At 35.5% G+C, this 20458-nt stretch overlaps 1 protein-coding gene across 1 annotated transcript; it reads right to left on the minus strand.

The window, feature by feature from the left end:
• Positions 1–2037: 2037 nt before the first annotated feature.
• LOC149821767 (phosphatidylinositol 4-phosphate 5-kinase 9-like) lies at positions 2038–20298 on the minus strand. Its single transcript, XM_089981513.1, has 9 exons — positions 20185–20298; positions 16231–17534; positions 15425–15592; positions 14558–14723; positions 8448–8555; positions 8090–8277; positions 3973–4130; positions 2428–2593; positions 2038–2347 (listed from the first exon to the last, which is right to left on the minus strand). Exons 2-9 carry the CDS (start codon positions 17502–17504, stop codon positions 2080–2082), a joined length of 2496 nt encoding a protein of 831 aa, XP_089837639.1. The 5' UTR covers positions 17505–17534; positions 20185–20298; the 3' UTR covers positions 2038–2079.
• Between the last annotated feature and the right edge of the window lie 160 nt (positions 20299–20458).

Below are 20458 nucleotides of genomic sequence, written 5' to 3' on the forward strand. Positions count from 1 at the left end.
GTTTGCTTGCTTTGGTGTCAACATGGCACCAAACGTTGAACCGAGACAAGTGAACTTCTTCTATGGATTTTCCATTGCAAGCCCACTAAGATGGACAATGAAGGGAAGGAGAACCTGAGCTGGGATTAGTTTGGTAATATCCATACTATGGGGCATAGTAGGTTCACGAGATCGTTCAGTCACACAATTCTGCTCTCACAAATGCTTGATCTGATTGGAACACTAGTGGTGTTCACATAGTTTGCGTGCTGTGAATAGGTGACACAACCCCATCTAGCTGGTGGAATTAGTTGGTTTGAGTTTAGATCATCCATTTTCTATGGTCTTTTTTGTTTTCATAATTATGACCAAAGACATTAAATATAATACTGCGGTGGTTACCCATGTGGTCAGCAGGGTCCTGTGTCAAGCTGAAGGCCCAGGGTCGAATCCCGCTGGTGAATGGGTGCTGCCATTGTTTTATCACGGTTGGGGCACGTAAAGCTGGGTGGTCGTGTGCTAAACCCAGAGTTTTATCTCGCAAGGAGCGGGCCCATTATGTGACCAGGTTCTCGGTGAGGGTTCCTTCATTATCAAAATAATAATAATGACCAAAAACATGGTCCAAACAGTTAAGGTAAGGAAGCAGGCAAAGTTGAAGGTAGCCATCCATGTAAGGAAGGTCAAGACAACAATGTGAGGCTGTATAGAAATTATTTTTTTGTTTTTGGATAGGCAAGCTAAATGCTATTGACGCCCATTCCCACCTAGTTGTCCTTGTTAAAATTTAACAAAAGAAATCAATGAAGAAGGTTGGGGCACTTTGCATTGTGAGGTAATAAGAAAGTGCTAATGCAAGCCAAAGTCACTTTACAATTGGATTGGAATCAACAAAGAGCTCCAAGCCAATTTGGTCTCATCTCATCTTAGTTTTTACACGTAAATTAGTCATAGTTTTACTGGGTTTGGACTAGGATATCCATAGGGACCCAATAAACACATAAGATAATACATGATCACGTTCGCAGATAAGGGGTCTATCACACCTGAACAAAAAGATTCAAGATCTCAGGTGAGCACCCCAAACCAGTAGAACTTTTTTTTTAACTAAGCTTTTGCTTGAATTTCATTCAACTTTATGAGTCATACTTTAGTGCATTTTGAGAAACTGTCCTATTCTTAGAAATATCTACATTATATTCCTCAAGGCATGACTTTGAAAATTGTGAACGTCGGATTCTTAGTCAAGAAAACTAGGATTTAAATAATTTTCCCTCTTAATTCAGAAGTCAAGCAATTGGAAATAAAATTTACAATTACAATATAGTATATTGAGACTTTTTTTTTTTTGTAAGGCAAGCTGGGATTAGGCAGACCCTACCAGCTATACAACTATACCATTGGGTTTTGAACCTGCAACGACCCAACACAAGGTGACGTTCACTAGCTGCTCCTACCCGACAAGTGGAACTTGCCCTTTCAAATTCCAGATATAATTCAAAGGTTCTATTGCCTGTCCAAATTCTTGACTGTTTCAATAGTCATGCCCAAGTTTTGATAACAGAATCTAATAAAATTTGCAACTAAAAGGGCCCTCATCCAACTAGCTCATAACTAAAGGTTGTTCCCTAGAGGACGAGGTCCTCTATGAAGACACCAGCATAACAGCGGCCATCTAAGACATGGGTGCCATTTCAAGAGGTGATCAAGCAACAAGCACAACATAGGAAAAACCACCTACCATCGAGCGCTTTTCATTTAATGTGTATCCATGCAAGGGATGTAGGACCTCATCTTATGGAATACACCTTCAACCTAAATGAAAATTCTCGCTATAGGTAGGCTAAATTTGATGTGCAGGAAAGGCAAAACTTCAATATGCATACCCCAGGTCTCTCTGGAAGTAAACACTACAATGCACTGCCTACATTGAAAGTTGACAATAGATGCATTGCATGTCGAGCGATATCACAGAAGATCTAGTGGTATGCATGCTACCCACATGTATTTGCTCATTTCCAATTATTACAAGAACATACCTATAGCACCATACAAAGATTAGACAAACCCTCTGAACCAGCTGGGCAAAACTTACAGAAATCAAGGGTTTGTAGGAAATACATACTGAATGAATTTTAAAAAACGGTCAGAGTAAAGTGTAGGGTCAACAGCTGAGATTGAGAAGGAATCAAACTGAAGAGATTTGCAGGCATGCTCAATTTTCTTCTTCATGTTGTACTCTTGCAATATGTCAATGATGCCAAGATAGAGAACAACATCATACACCTCATGAAACAAGTCGCCTTTATCTTGCATTGAAATATGTTCTGCTCTGGCAGGCATGTTAACCCCAAGCTGGATCTGCAACCTGCTCAAACAAGAAAAGAAATTGAATTTTAGCTCTCTCTCTCTCATGGCGAAGAGCAGAAGAAAATGATGTTACATAACCTTGCAGTGCCAGGAAGGAGGAGATCCACTTCCTCATCACCAGCAGCAGATGCTCGCAGCCTGCTACCTCTTATATGAGGACCCACAACAACACCATTCTGGTGAGGTCCTCTTGCAACCAAAACAAGGCCTTGTGGGTAGCTGGAAATCTCATCTTCATATCCAGCTGCCACAGAATCACAACAAAATAGTCATATTGTTTTATAATTCTAAATACTCGTTGAAATTGGTAACGTTGCTCAAATGCATTGATGGTTGTTCCAATAGAAATACGAATGACCAAGCCTTGTTTCAAGACAAAAATTGTCTGTCTATAGATGTTTGAATAACTTCTGTACACCTTTCATAAACTGTATTTATTTGGTCGAGTAGAGCAATACTGAATAACTTTGTGTTTTGGACTAGCCAAAAATTAAATTTGAGCATCCAGATTATTTCCTAGTCCTGATTGTCTACAGATCTGTCATCAATCTTGTTAAATCTGAACCTGAGATAATCACTGAAATAAATATACTTCTGTTTGTATCTTACATGAACTCAAGATGAAGATTACCAGACTGGCCAAAGAAATTTTTTCAAGCAATTGTTTGGTTTCATGCTAACATCAGTCCATGATCACGTTATTCAGTACTCACATGATACACACATATAAGCATGTCTAGACTTGCTTATGATGACTAATTTTTCTGAAAAATTGATTCAGCATCAGGTTATATTAATGGATAATAACTAACATATGAATAACTACCATCCTATATTAAAGGCTGATAACAAATAATCATAGCATCTCCGGATAGAGGAAGATGTGAACAACAGACCAGAATTACAGAGGACAATAGCACACTAAGTTTGAGAACAGACAGATGTTTTATGATCACATTCATCCAGGCATAAAATAGGTCTCTATGTTGAAATTTAGGTCATGGCATGTAAAAGACTGACAAAGATGACATGAATCTGAAAGAACCAAAAATCAAAATGGGGATACAGAAGAAGATGCTGAAGTTATCAAGCACAATAAATGCCATCTTCCTAAACTGAATATGTGCAGGTTGTAATGACATCAAGTGAGAGACAATATACATGACGAATACAGAAAAATCAGAGTATTGATAATATGCTAACCGTGAATAATCTGTGCAAGTCAAAACAAACAGCCTGGTTCTGCCATGTTTGCAATATCAGGAGGCAATCAAAGGCATCAACAAAAATTACCGAGGCAACCTTTGAGAAAATTAGCACACATTCACAGGTAACAGCATAAATTTTTTGTAATATTTTCCAACCAGACTTCATAGTGAGCCCAACGTAACACAAATTATACAAATATCAGCATTTCAGGCAATTTATTGTTTTCCTATATTTATTGTATTTCAAGAACAGAAACATCCATGTATGTTCTAATTTTTTAGATAAGTACAAGTTTTTCAGAAGGTTCTATGCATACATAAATTTGTAATGGTGGAAATTAATTGGTTATCTTTATATGCTGGCACCCTGGACAGTTCAAAACAATCGATGTTAAAAATTCCATAAGTAATCTACCTTCTTCAGCAAGTGTGCTAAATCCTCCTGGTGCTGCTGGTTCCTGTTCAGTTATGAATGATTGTAGATACTGGGGAGCTCTAAAGTGCACACCCAGTAAAAGACTATAATCCATAATCCTTTGTGTTTCTAAAAATTTGCAATCAATCTCTATTTGCCTGCAGAAGCACAAAAGCAGTAAGAAGGTGATTTTTTTTTAAATGCACTGGAAGATAACAAGGATTTAAGTAACTATGCAGAATCGGATAATCTGTGAATAATTAAGAATGCTTCCTTGTTGGCAAGCATATTTTGCCAGCACAACTTGAAAGCAGCACATGATCATAGATGCATGACTTAAGCAACCTATGGGAGGCTAATGAAGATGTGCCATTTGAAAGCAATAATATGACAGAAATTTGTCACAACAGCTTAGCCCATAGCAACCTGTCTTCTGTCATTCTGTTCTCAGTACATTCATCTTTTAACAACCCATTTTCCTTTTACATGACCAAAATGTGTACCATACACATCATATGCGACTTCGAACGGCAATAAGATAGGATTATAGCATATCAGAACTTCTCCTTTATTTTTGAGTTTCTCAGTTTTTCCTTTTTGTTTGGAGAGTCAACATCACAGATAGATGATAAAACATAAAATAGAAACTATTAGGCGATCACAGAAGTTTCTTGAGAGGGGAAAAAACTGCATGGAAATGAACAAAATATAGTTTGATGGAAACAACTATAGCTGTAGCTTTTTACTTTCTAAACAACAAAAAGAGAATTTTATTAATGTTGTTAGAATATATATCTTTGTAATAGGCATACACTCTAAGGGTATTTCTGTAATTTCCCTTCATAATAGGAATCTGTCAACTAGGAACAGATTTACTTTTTTATATTTATTTAATTTTATTTTTATGCTTTAAGATTTTTAAGTTTTGACCAAGGGCATTTTTGTCCTTGGCCATGTAGCAGTTGGGAGCTCCCCAATGGCTACAAGTCCTCTCTCTCTCTCTCTCTCTCTTATGTACTTTATAAAAAGAAGGCTTTGCCTCTTGTTCTTTTATGCATTTTGTGTGCATTTAATCTTAAATAAAGATTATATTTTTTATCTTTTGTGTGTTAGCCCTTTGAGACCGTGTGTATTTTGCTCATAAGTGGCTTTTGTGATTTTACACCTTCCCTTTAGTGGCATTGTATTTGTACACACCTTGTTTCATTACATGGTATCTGAGCCATCGATATTGACGATCGTGTAAAGCTTATTCGTGTGGATGTAAGATCGTAGATCGTGGGCACGTGGTGTCCTAAAGAACCTTGCTTCTATTACTTCTTTATCTCTTTCTCTCTCTATCTCCCTCTTTTTCTATCTCTCTCTCTTCTTCTATTGTATCAATGGAGGATGAATGAGAAGTCATCATCCCTCTTCTTGTAAGACTCAATGACATTAACTATGTGATGTGGGCATCCACAGTAAAACACAATTTAAGAAAATGGTCTATAGGGTTTGGTGGATGGCTCCGAGAAAGAACCAAAACTTTTTCTCTCAAAGAATGAAAATGGAAAAGAGATGGCACTTCAAAGAGAAGAAATGAATAAAAACATTACCGATTACGAAAGATGAAAAGACTGAAAAATGGGTTATTCCAAAATCATGGGATGACTCGTTAATAGCATTGACATCAAGAAATGTTTTAGTTTGGCAAATTTGATTTTGCGAGTGATGCTTGGAAGTATCTTCAAGATATGTATTGTCTTAACCCTCAAAATAAAACGAGGACCATGACCCAAGGACACATGAGCATAAGAGAATACTACAATGTTTTTTCTCTTCTTTGGGATGAATTGACTCTTTTAGAGCCTAAGTGGCATTGTCTTCATGACATAGAATTCTGTGAAAAGCAAATCAAAATGGAGCATTTCTACCAATTTGTTAATGGGCTTAGACCCAAGTTTAAGGGGACCAAATCAGCTCCTCTCCATAGAAGAAGTGTTCCAACCATAGTTGAAACTCTAGAAGAATTGACTATAAAATAAAATAGATTAAAAAAACCTAACTCCTTTAAAAATGAAGAATCGATTCTTGGTATGTCAAGACTCAAGAATCACACAAGAACTTACAAGCCTCCTTACTTTGGAAGACGCTCAAATGACTATGAATACAAGAAGAATGGTAAAATAATATGCCATTTTTGCAATGAGTTGGGTCATATCAAGTCATTTTGCCTAAAGAGGAGAAGAAAATATAAGAAAGATGAAAAGAAAGTGGCTTTTGTAGGACCATCTTTTAAAAGAAATGGTGTAGATGAAAGCTCCAAAAGCATTGGCTCAATGTCACTAGCACAACTCATGGAGGCACTACAATAAATATTAAAAAATTAAGCTTTTTCCCTATCTGATGCAATTGTATCCATATGCATTGATCCTGGTAAGACTTCTTCGATTCTCCATTCTGGTGTTTCCTTCAGTATGACTACAAATGAGCTCATACTATTTGAATGTCATATTAACCCAAATGATTCTTATGTTTCAACCGCCGATGAAACTTCTTTGAAAATCAAAAGTTTTGAAACTTTGCAAAAACATCAAACCTTTTATGTACCAAATGTTAGAATGGTGCCAAAATTGAATTTAAACCTCTTATTCGTTTCCCAAATTGCGGACCATGGGTGCAAGATTTTTTTTAATCTAATGGTTGTTTGGTACAGGATCTCCGATCCAGAAAGTCGATTGGACGAGACCATAGAAGTAGAGATTTCTATTTTATGAAAAAAATTGAATTATCAAAACATGTTTTTTGTAATTTTGTGAAAAAGAAAGATATAGAAAATTGGTATAAAAGATTACAACATCCTAGTATGTCAAAAATACATTTGTTTTCATTTCTTGCAAATTGTAATGTAAAGGATTTAGTTTTTAAAGATTGTATACTTGAAAAAATAAAATCTTTACCGTTTTTTATCTAGTCATTTTATATCTAAAGAACTATTTGAGTTAGTGCATTTGGATGTATGGGCATTGGCTCTAGTTGTGTCCAAAGAAGGAGTATCATACTATGTTATTTTTGTAGATGAATATAGTAGACACAGATATATTTTCTTAAATACAAATCCGAAGTATTTTATTGTTTTCAAAAAATGCATCACTTTGCTAAAACTTAATTTAAAGAAAATATTAAAAAAATTTGATCTATTTCCAAATGAAAAATTGTGTTAAATGATTTAAAAAATTGTGTCTTTATACTCCTCAACAAAATGGCTTAGCCCAAAAGAAACATAGGTATATTGTTGAAACCACTACGACCCTTCTTATATCCAAAAATATTCTTAAAAGTTTTGAGGTTGAAGCCGCTCTTACAACGGTTTATTTGATTAATAGAATACCTTCAATCACTAATGAAAATTATTCTCCTATTGAAAATTTATTTGAAACTCCTCTCGATTATAAAAGGTGAAGAGTTTTTTGTTGTAAATGTTTTGTTATTTCCAAAAAAAATGATAAGCTTTCCGCCAAAGCCATTCTTTGTATTTTCTTAGGCTATGCCGAAAACCAACAAGGATTTAAGTGTTATGATATTAAAAAAGAAAATGATTTTGAAAAGATTAAGCTTAAGAAACCTTGTGAGTACTTTTTGTTTGATTTAGTTAAAGAGCATGATGATATTGATAATAATGTGAATGAAAGTAATGACATTCATGAGAGTGACAATGATGGCACTCATGATACATATGAGAGTGGTATTCCTATTGTTGAACCTTACAATGAAATATAAGTTTATCCTTGTTGTACTTAAGACCATCTTTTGTGTGCATTAGAGAGGAATTCCCGAAGTCAAGACATAGATCAATATATTTTGGAGAACCTTATTGTTTTGCACTTTGTAGTTTGTACTCTTGTATGCTTGGGCAGTCATTTCAAAGTTGTTCTATTGAATTTTGATTTGATCTTTCATTGATTTTGTTTGCTTCCACATGAATTCCCTTGTTGAGCATACTGGACTGACTTTCATTTGATAATCTTAGGACCGACTTCACATTAATATGTTCATAGGGCCCATTGTTACAATTTTACGTAGTACATGAATGATGAAAAGTATTAAGCACAGTAAAAAAATGCAAATAAACCCTTACTTCATTAAAGCCAAACGCCAAGAAGGTTCCAAGTAAAATTGATAATTCAGATCCAAATCTTTGAGTGTGGTGTTCTCATCAATTTCAATCTTGTTTGTGGAACGACCTTGAGATGATCCCTTCAGATCAAATCTTCGATGAATTCTCAGTTCCGTGCAAAACATGTTTCCCATTACAACAAACCGAAACTGCAGATTCACAGAATATTTTAAGAGAACATTATGCATCGCTGCAGTATCAAGCATTTCATTGAAATCTTACAAGTGAAAAACTGTGGAAAAATAAATAGACATTCTTTCAGAACTCAGAAGTAATACAAGAGAGGCATAAATCATAAGTACATTTTATTATTAAGTACCTTTTGGCCACCTGTTTTGATCCTGTGAAGCCCAAAAAACTTTGTTACAAGGGTATTTTCATAGGTGTGGACATGATGATGATAGTTTGGGAGCATCTCTAAGAGAACCTGCATATGCCAACATTGAACAATTGGATTTTCAATTTTTGTTGATTAGTCCCAATATTTCAACTTCAGCTATGCGGTCACTTAACATTCAAGATTACAATGATTCTATCTTCAGAAAGTGAATTGCTTAATTATATGGACTAAAATTTTAAAATCAAGCTTTGTGCTTTCTCTCGCCATGGAGGTCCAGAGAGATACAGAATGGCAATGAAACACCAATAGAGAAGGAACCAATATATGGATAATTAAGCAGTAATCATAAGACAAAATTATGCATCTTTAACAGTAACAAATGCAATGAAAGCCACCAAGTGATACTCAGCCTCAAAACTAAGCAAGTAACAGCATGTTGTTTTCAATTGCTTTGAAAATTAAGACTCGAGTCCAATAAAAAACTGCTCAAAATTCAAATTTCAAGTACTAAGTCCTACTGCCTTGTTGGCATCTAGAAGAAAGCCACAAGGCCCACAACCAAAGGGAATAGAGGCCAAATCTTAGTGGTGCACCAGCATGAGTAGCTTTTGATATAGAGGAGCATGTCCTCTACGAATTCCATGCATCTTGCCACTTAAAAGAGCACACAAATGTAAGGAAACGACTTTGAATATATTAGGTTCAATAATGAACCAATACACATGCACATGAAGTGCGAATATACCCACTAAAGGGGAAAACACAAGCACATAATGTGCTAACACATAAACACACAAAGGGGCAAAAATGCCTATAAGGCATAAGTTGATATTATTGAAAAGAGGAAGGGTGTAACACCCATTACATGGAGCAAAAGCTCCTCAAAAGGAGTAGTAAATGCAAAGGGGAGCGCCCCTATTTATACACTCTCAAAGGGACCACCTTGGAGGCTCCCAAAGGAGACGTTGAAGAGCCCCCAACGGTCACATTTGTGACCGTTGGGGGCTCCCAACGTCTCCATTGGGAGGCCCCCAATATGGTACGAAAACCATAAATAAAAAAACAGAAAATAAAATAAAAGAAATATTACAATGCATATTCCAATTGGAATATGCGTAAAATGACAAATTACAAGAATACCCTTGAGGGTATTTTAGGAAGAGAAAATATATATATTTATATATATATAAATAGAGATACGTATACATATATATGTATACGTATCTTTATATATATATAAATATATATATATGTACATTTAAGGATTATATTTCAACATATATATATGTGTACGAGTACACATATTTTAACACCCCCCCTCAATCTTTGCGGGAAAACGAAAATATTGAAAAAAGTCGCAAGACTCCAAGAGGCTTCGGTAAGGATGCTATTGAAACTTGTAAATGCTTTCCTCCAATTGCCTTCTAATGGTGAACACATTTCCCGATCCATCCAGGGTACTTCTTTTTATCCTATCTCCAAGATCCTGTGGAATAACAATAAAGAACAAGTAAAAAATATCTTTGCACTTTACTCAAATGAAACATTTCTAACAAGGTGCAAAATTATAACTTCTGCATAGAAATTTAAAGCACATGAGAGGATAATTACTTTATCATAAAAAAAAAAATTAGAAAACCAAAGTTTCAAAATCATATATCATGTTAAAGAGTGAGCGAAAACGAATTGCAAGAATGCATAATGCATTCATAAGGTCCAACATTGGACAAACACAACCCCATAATGGGGAATAACAAAATGGTCCACTAGGGGACACCACAATAAGCCTACGAAGAGGCATAGGCTACATATGCTTTATTGAATGAGGGCCTAAAAGGCCATAATGAGCATATGCATATACTATCATAAAATGAATTAACACTTAAAGAAATCATTAATGAACATGCTCCAAACATACTTTAGTAAAAAAGAACACAAGAGTTCAAAAGGTTTTAAATCCATTTAGGAGGCAAAATAATGAGTGTTATTTGAGTAGAGAACCTTACATATTTAGGAACATCTCACTCAAATGATTGCAATTACAAAAACTCATTTTGCATATCAAATATAAAAGGTGACCAAAAATCAATTTGATTTTAAAATATGCATATTAATGATATGATTTACTTGTATCTTAAAAAGACAAAATATGAATGAAATTTCACAAATTTTAACAATAATTCATCCATTATAAGCAACTACCTCATTAGTCCTCCAAAACCCACAAATCAAGTGTGTAAGCTACTAGATCAAGAACATAAATATAATGCCATTAAAGGCCAAGGACACACACAACGGTGTGTAAAAGAACCTCTTGTCTACATGTAATAATACTTGAAATGAGTGTATCAACGATAAGAACAAGAGAATACATGCCAACATGGACCAAAAGCATCTCTTGTCTACGTAAAAATACACTCAAGACCAAGTATGTTCAGCTACTAGAACAAGAGTATCAAACCAACCATGGGCTAAAACACAATACATCTCTTGTCTACATAAAATGACACTTGAAATGAGTGAAATAAGCCAACCATGGGCATACATCTCAGCGACTAGAACAAGGACACAAATGCCAACATGGACTAAAGATCACACACCATGGTGTGAATCAACGTGCATTGTCTACATATAATAACACTCAAGACAAGTGTGTTCAGCTACTAGACCAAGAGAACAAAGCCAACAAAGGGCTACCAACACACAATGGTGTAATAATATGTCTTGTCTACATATGATGACACTTAGATAAGAGGTATAAGAGGAGAAGACTTTTGAGGCAATAAAACTTTGTAATGACAAACATATAAATAAAACCTTGGACAATATTTTGAAAATAAATATGTGCACATACACATAACAAGAACACTTGGAACACTTGTGCACAAAAGCATGTAAAAGTATCTTTAACAAGATACTATAATCGATGGAACGATATAACTGTAAGAACATACACATACCAAGAACACTTGGAAGACTTGTGCACAAAAACACAAAACACGAAATCACAAATGTGCAAATGCACTCATAAGATTCATAAGCAATAAAAGGTTGGGCAATAATCCCCAACACCCTTGAATTAAATATACCTTAAAACATTTAAGGTTCCAAGGCACCATATATCCATCACATTTATATATAAATAAGAGCATCCATAAGATCAATGGCCACAAGAGGAAAAACGAGTGACACACTCATAATTAGAGATCATATAACAAATCATTTTAGAGTCCCCAAGGTGCCCATAACTCACCTCAACAACCATCTTTAATATGGCAAGTGGACAATCTAAAATGACATAAGGTGCCCATAACTCACCTCAACAACCATCTCTAATATAACAATAAGGCCATAAAAGGATTGATGCATCATATAACAACTTGTGATGGATAAAATAAGTGCCATAAAAGGCAAAAATACTTTTTCAACAAACATAATGACATAAAGAAATCATCTTGGGATAATCAAGAGAAGATAATCAAGCTTTTAACAAAGACATCACAAGAACCGTAATGGTTCGCAAAGAGAGCTTTAACACAATATCCAAGGAAAAGATATTCAAAAAATACTTGAAAATTTATAGAATTGGGATTAAATCCCATACAACAAATTTTAATATTCTTTGATTGTGATGAGATATGCGGAAATGTACAAAGTGCCATAAGCATTTACAATGTTTTATAATGATTCAAAAGATTCAAAAGAATCAATATCTAAATTCATTACACTTTCACCAAAAGAAGTGTGCACAAAAGCTCCACAATGTAAAAATGTCTACGAAGAGACAATACGCATACAAGCATAAATACTTTATAAAAGAAGTGCACGAAGACACTCTCACAATACTTGAACAAAATATGCAAAAAGCGTAAAAGTGGCAAACATGCAATAATGCATGTATTTCATAAAAAGGAACAAATGCTTGAGTCTCTCAAGCTTTAATTATGCAATTATATGCTTGATAAATGCAATTTAAGACAAAGAAGACCATATTATGGCCAATGTAAGCATCCTTAGAGATACAATCAAGAGGTTTTGAAACCTTATGTGAAAAATACAAACAAACATGTTTATAAAGTTGCATCATTAGAAGAAAAATAAAAAATTAATGAAATCTTTTATACCAAAGGATGCAATAGATACACTATGCATTCTATATAATGTGAGAAGATTTTAAAAGATCTTTCCTAATGAAAAAAATGGTTTATAAAACATATTTATCACAAACAATTTTTCAAAACTCTTTAAATAAACCAAAACCATTGAGAGACTTTTAGGAGTTCATAAATATTTATCATTAAGAAGAACTACTTAGGGTTCATAGAAAAAGAGGTAAACTACAAAGATTTAGATGTGAGAAATTCTCATACAAGAATTATATCAAAATATATATTTTTTTGTTTTCACAAAAAAATGCACTAAAAACCATACACAAGAGTTTTTAAGCAAAGATCATTAATTTAGCAAGAAATCATATATAAAAAGTTAACTTATAGGTTAATCACAAAATTCTTATGAAAAAATCATAAATCTCACATAATTGAAAAACAATTTTGAAAAACATAAATTATTATTATATGTGATGAGGAATCGATAAATATATAACCAAGAATTATATATTTGGACAATAAACAAGTTTACCAAATTTAAAAGGAGATATTTTAAAATATATGAACACGCGAAATGTGAAAGGAAACGATTCAACTATCAAAAACATTAAATGTGCAAAAAATACTTTCATAATGCATAATATGTTAAGAAAAGAGATACATACCGAAAACTTCTAAAAAAAAAGAGGAACAATGAATACTTCACCATTTCTTGAGCACCACGCTTTCTGTTGCACCAAGAGACAACCCCATTGTAACCTTGCTTTGATACCATGTAAGGAAACGACTTTGAATATATTAGGTTCAATAATGAACCAATACACATGCACATGAAGTGCGAATATACCCACTAAAGGGGAAAACACAAGCACATAATGTGCTAACACATAAACCCACAAAGGGGCAAAAATGCCTATAAGGCATAAGTTGATATTATTGAAAAGAGGAAGGGTGTAACACCCATTACATGGAGCAAAAGCTCCTTAAAAGGAGTAGTAAATACAAAGGGAAGAGCCCCTATTTATACACTCTCAAAGGGACCACCTTGGGGGCTCCCAAAGGAGACGTTGAAGAGCCCCCAACGGTCACATTTGTGACCGTTGGGGGCTCCCAACGTCTCCATTGGGAGGCCCCCAATATGGTACGAAAACCATAAATAAAAAAACAGAAAATAAAATAAAAGAAATATTACAATGCATATTCCAATTGGAATATGCGTAAAATGACAAATTACAAGAATACCCTTGAGGGTATTTTAGGAAGAGAAAATATATATATTTATATATATATAAATAGAGATACGTATACATATATATGTATACGTATCTTTATATATATATATATATATATATATATATATATATATATGTACATTTAAGGATTATATTTCAACATACATATATGTGTACTAGTACACATATTTTAACAACAAACTGGCATGCTTGATTTACATATACCAAGAACAAGGCTTTTATCTAACAAATTTAGGTCATCAGAGGGCCCAGTAATATTGCAATACATTTTCTAGCTTGGAAAGATACAATCATTGAGATGAACATGATATCTTATGACAGCCAGTGCAACTACAGTTTCTGCAAGCACCACACTGGTGAAAATAAGCAACAACTTGCTGTGAAAGGATCATCTTATCCATGGCTTCAAGTGAACAACCTCTCTCCAGAGAATACATAATGGTAGTTGAGCTTATGCATACCACCCTAAACAGTATCAAATCTTAATAACCTCTAAAAGATCACACCTTAAATAATGCAGTCAAAATGTTAAAAGTAACACAGCAAATCCCAAGGAGTACAGATAATCCAAATTATGCCCTTAACATGCTTATTGCAAGTAGATTCGTAGGCAACTACATAAATGGAGAAAGCCCAGCCTGAGTAATACAGATTATATGCATATGTTATACAAAATTAGGAAATAACAATTACTATTAGGGTCTGAAGCTACAAAATAAGAAACTACCTGTACTTCAGATTTCCGAAGTGTTTTAATCATAAATCTATCATCTTGAGAGAGGAAAAACACACTCCCACTCTTGCCAGGAGAAGAAAGCTCTCTAAGTGCAGCACTACCACAAATAGATATCATGTAATCTGCAGCATCTATCTTGAACATCTCACGCAGATTCCTACAAGGAAATACCAAATTCTATTACATGTGAAAATGTGCACATATGTTCCTGATTTGAATGATGAAAGAATGCATTTCAGGCATTGACCATTGACCAACTATAATATTAAGGCAGACAATTGTGGACAACTTAGAAACTCAAACAGGCCCATACTTCCATTATTTGATTTCCACCATCCAACATCACAAGACATAAAAAGGTAATCATTTCACAATTTCGCTACTAACAATAAAGAAAGATGGAAGAAAATATCGAAAAAGACTAAATAACTCAACATCATGGTGGCCACTGCACTTTCTGAGAATAAACTAGTTTTGGTTCAAATTGACTTGTTTGTAGGACTCCACATAATAGGTACTTGGTCTTCTTGCACCACATACAAAAATGAAAGCACGTAGCAGCATGCCAGCATAATGCAACCATAACTGCAGTTTTGAGTTTTATGATAACATGAGCATGTGCATTTGCAAGATAAAAAAACAATGGTCATCAAACAGAAGATTCCTAAACCTCACACAATCAAATTGAAAGACAGCATAAACATGAGCAATTTTGCAAACTTGAACAATAGCCTCAAATAAAAGTTTAAAATTCATTGCCACAACAAAGAGCACAGACCAACAAAAAAAAACAAGAAAATGCATGTGCAAGGCATTTCTTCCTTATCAAAGATCAAGTCTGAGATCCAAGAAAATCACCTAAAGACCATTGGACAATAATCTTTCCACCTAAAATCAACTGATTGATGGAGAGGTGTCAATTGGGAGCCTTCTCTAGGAAAATTCATCCAAAAGCATGCTCGAGGACCAAAATCAGATGCTCGAACTTCACGTTTATGTATAGGTGTGATTTTTCCCACAGTGTATCTGCAAACAGAACATCAAGAGAAAATGTAAATTTAAACATAGAAACATACATACGTATATATAGTTACACACTTGCAGACAAATAATTTGATCTTTTATATTAGATGCTTATATAAAGAAGAATAACAGAACATCCTTTCATTATGTAGAGGACACAAAAAGATAAAGATGACAACCGATCCTTTGGGCTAGGAAAAGAAAAGGCATAAATTAAAGTATGATATGCTTTGATTACATAAAAATGATGATATGTATTATCAACAAGTTAATTTTAAAGAAGAGAAGAAAGAGGATAATAAACATAAAGGAATGAAAGTTTTGGATGTATGTCTGAAAACTAACTAAATTGACAATCCATAAATTTAGATGATTTAACCAGACATGGCTAAGGAGAATGCACTATTGAGAACTGATTTTGTTTAACTAACGAGAATTCGTAAGATACATGTCAGACTTCACTAAAGACATCCTAAGCATAGTATTAACACTAAACCAAGTGAAATTTATGAAAACTAATAATAGTTTAGTTCATGCATGCCTGATTGTGAGCATGGTGTTACAAGTTAATTAGAAGAAGGGAAAAAGAAATTGGGAACAACGTAACATTAAATCCCCAAAGCCAGAATTATGAATCTTGCCTGATTCCAAGCTGCAGGTTAAGCATCAGATCGTAGCTTCGGTGGCCTTTAATGATGGTTTCACCGGGCTTTTTGAGATCCTTTACAAGTTTCTTCTGCCTCCTTTTGGCACTCCTGGATAGCGGTGTCAGACTATTGTTGATTACCAGCTCACTGATAAGAACACCTTGCATGTATTCCCTTTCCAGAATAGGTACATTTGTGTCCACCTCCTCTTCATTGTCTTCTGCAATGGCTTCTGTAGCAGTAGATGCATCGTGACCAATGAACTTTTCAAGTGCAGCTTCTAGACTCCAGCGCCTTTCCAAAAACACATTTCTACTGTTGGATTGTTCTGAGCTCTGAAGGATGCCTTTGGGAAGGATAGTGGATGAACCACGACCAGGTTTAGGGGCCTTGCAAAGCTTGAAATTTCCCATGTCCACAGAAGAAGCATGACGAAGATGTGTACCATGCTGTTGCTTTATCAGATTTGGTATGAGGCCACCTTTTCTTAAAGCACTAAGGTAAAGCTCCAGCACTGCAGGAAGCCTTCCACCCTTAGGATAAAATGTTCCTTTTCCATCTTTCAACCCCATCGTCCATGTTCCGACATAGCACCCACCATCAACCCAGGTATAAACACCAAAACCGTGCATCATGCCACCCATCCAATTTCCTTCAAAAGAGTCCCCATTTGTCCAAGTCATGACACCTTTTCCACACATTTTTCCACCTTTCATATTGCCTGTATAAACATTTCCATTGGCCCAAACATACTTCCCATGGCCTTCTATTACACCCTCAACCCAAGAACCCTCAAAGACATCCCCATTAGAAAAAGTTTTTCTTCCGGATCCATGTTTGATATTAAAACGCCAGCCCCCCTTGTAAGTAACTTTATCAGGCCCAATATATGTTCCATTACCATGCATATAGCCACCAGAAAATTCTCCTTCATAAATTGCTCCAGAAGGCCATATAATCTTGCCATGTCCATTTATCATCCCTCTTCTCCATTCACCTTCGTACATGCAACCATCAGACCAAGCATACTTCCCGAAGCCCTCTGTCATGCAATCCAGAAATGACCCAGAGTACATATCATGATTTGGAAGTACCGATTCCACCACCTCACAGATGCTGGATCCAACAGCTTGGGAATTGTGTTCATTAGCCAGGATAGGAGAATGTTCTCTCTCACTGAAGGAAGCTGGATCTTGAGGGGGCTGTCTTTTCTCAGAATGAGAGTATACTCTGTCAACATCAACTGCATGGGCCACAGGGCCAGACATGCATAATGTACAAGCAAGGGCAACTTCTCGCTATTCAAAAAATCCAGGTTATTACAAAAGGCACAAGAGAAAACCATGAAGTCATAAAGTCAAAGTGCAGTAACTGTAATGGTTCCTCAACATATCTGCATGACTAAAAGAAAGAACCTGACAAAGGCCGTAAAACACAACATAAGAGTTAGAGCTCCTTTTTTATTTTATCCTTTTTCAGCAATGCATCCCTAAAGAAGATGATAAATATGCCATTTTAAAACATTAAAAAAATGGTGAAATGAGCCAATCCAGCATAACATATAACCCAAGAAGAGACAATGTCGGATCAGAGAAGGACATGCGCACTATCTGAAAGAAAAGGAAGAGGTGTGGCACAAAGACATTGTTATTAGTAAATCTAGCTAATAAGCATCAGCTAACTACAACACTTCTTCTGGCTAAAAAGTTTAGAACTAATTAACAATGGAGCCCTTTCAGTCACCGAATATTCAAGCTGTTGAAATGGCATAACCTATAGTAGCACAAAATTTGAATTTGTGAGCTCCATATAATGGTGAGAGAGCAGGGATTATGCCATAATATTGACAAATATAAACAAACTACAGAGGATCGCAAAAGATTTGAAGCACTTAATTCAAAACTACGACTTACAGCATCCTGGAAGATATGGAAAAGAAAATGAAAAACCTAATGAACAACTGTCGTGTAGCTTGAACCTGATTTCCTTGCTGAATTAGTAATTCATTTGGGCAGACAACAATCCATTGTTAAAGTAATATGGAGTAACATGACTCTTCTACAATTTGAGCAAACAATATAATGCAGGCATTTAGGGATGGCAGTGGACTTGGGGAAAACGGGGCCCCACCCCGCCTTGCCCCATTTGGACCAGGGATGGAGGACATGAAATGAGGATGGCGGTGGCGATGAAGGTTAAAATCAAAACCAGTGCGGGGATAAAGGCGGGGATGGACTTACGCTTTCCCCCACCTTGCCCCATCCCTGATCCCCGTTAGTAAAATAATTAAAATACCTTTAGGGATGGCAGTGGACTGGGGAGAAACGGAGTCTCGCCTAGCCCCATTCGGACCAGGGATGGAGGACATGAAACGGGGATGGAGGTTAAAATCAAAACCCGTGCTGGGATGAAGGCGGGGGTGGAGACCTTGTCCCCCACCTCCGCCCTGGTCCACTGCCATCCCTACAGGCATTTAGGAGTTCCTTTCAAATATGCATGAAACTGCAAGTTGTGAAGGAGCCAGATTCTACGAAAAGCCTTGATGCTCCCTTGAACAATTGACACAAACAACCAACAAACCTCGACGATCTAAACTCATCCCAACTTGTCATGTGGGGGCACTATGTGTCATCATTGCTCCAGCGTGAATTATCATCTGCACTTTCCAGTGAATTCTACAATATTATGGTGGTTACTTCTATCCTCACAAACTTTGCCTGTTTTAAAGGCTGAAATGTTCAAATATGTACAGAATTAACTCAAGCAATGAAGGAACTACGACTTTTATTTTTTTTTTCCTTTCCCTTTTTGGAGAAATCAATCAAGCCGTTCCTTAAACATATGCTGATATGCACTCAAGACCACATTCCCATGACTTCATAACAACATGTACAATAGCAGTAATAGCCACTGTGGCAGCAGAACCACCAACAACAACTAACAACGACAATGATAATAATCACCAGATCGGCAGCTAATTATTTTTGCCATCCGGAGCCATGGTACTCAAATGAAAGCAATTGCTTAGTGCTTGCAAATTGCAACTTCAAGCCTAGCACAGATCACTTTCTTTACAACTAGCAACAGTTAACAAAGGCCCTAAAAATAACTATATCTAATATCAAGCTTGACCATTATGATTACATAAGAAAACAATCCGACATGAAACTTCAGATTCTATTCAACAATCTCACAAATAGCACGTAGTTGGTATTTCCTACTCTCCCATGTTCGCATCCCTGCCGTGTTCAACAAATCTTCATGATTCTAACATCCAAACTCAAGAGTTTATATTTAAAACCTAAAAGACATACCCAGCCGTTTTTATCGTTATCTGCCTCAAAAACATCGCAACCAAAAGCAAATTTTTTTCAAGAAGAGAGGTTCAGTCTATTGAATCCCATAACAATCTCCTCAGAACAGTGTTTTCATTCAATGAACCTACACCAACGAAGCTTCCCCACATCATCTGTTGCTCAATATCTGGGAAAACCGCAAAAAGGATAGATGGGTAGCTGCAATTCCAAGACTTTTCTCATTCCATCTTCCCCCAATCTTCCAATTAATAACAACAGGTCGACTATAAACTATAAAGCCAAGATCTCAAAAAAAGAAAAAACTCCAAAAATCAAAATAACCAACATCACCAACCAGAATCAGCATCGATTTCATCATAAAACAATACACAATTGATTGACACACACACACAGTCAGAAACAATTCCCCAAATATACTGAGCACAAAAACTGCTGGGGTTCATCTTGCCGACATGGGACACCAAATAATTTCGAAAAAAAAACCCACAAAAGCGAAACACCCAAAAGAGAAAACGGAGTTAAGAAATTTGAGAAAGAAAACCCAGAAATGATCACGATCACAAATAAAACACACGATTTATCACAATACATAAGGCAAAAACATCGTGTTTAAATATAGAACAATAGATACCTGTACCAAATAGTATTCTGAGAGATTTAAGATAGAAGCGTGTTGAGCTCTCTCGGCTCTGATTCTGAGATGAATTCGCCCTCTCTCGTTGCTCTTATGGCGGCAAAAAACGGGTACCAACGTCTATTATATATATATTTATATATATAGAGAGAGAGAGAGAGTATTGGGTCGATGCTAAATGAAACATGAATTTTTCGGGTTTTTTAGTTTTATTTTTTAATTTTGACCGTACAAATATTCTTAATTTTATAAGGATCAGCTCTTGACGTTA

Source organism: Nuphar pumila, chromosome 11 (genome assembly GCF_984573655.1).
Source record: "Nuphar pumila chromosome 11, dmNupPumi1.hap1.1, whole genome shotgun sequence".
NCBI classification, from domain to species: domain Eukaryota; kingdom Viridiplantae; phylum Streptophyta; class Magnoliopsida; order Nymphaeales; family Nymphaeaceae; genus Nuphar; species Nuphar pumila.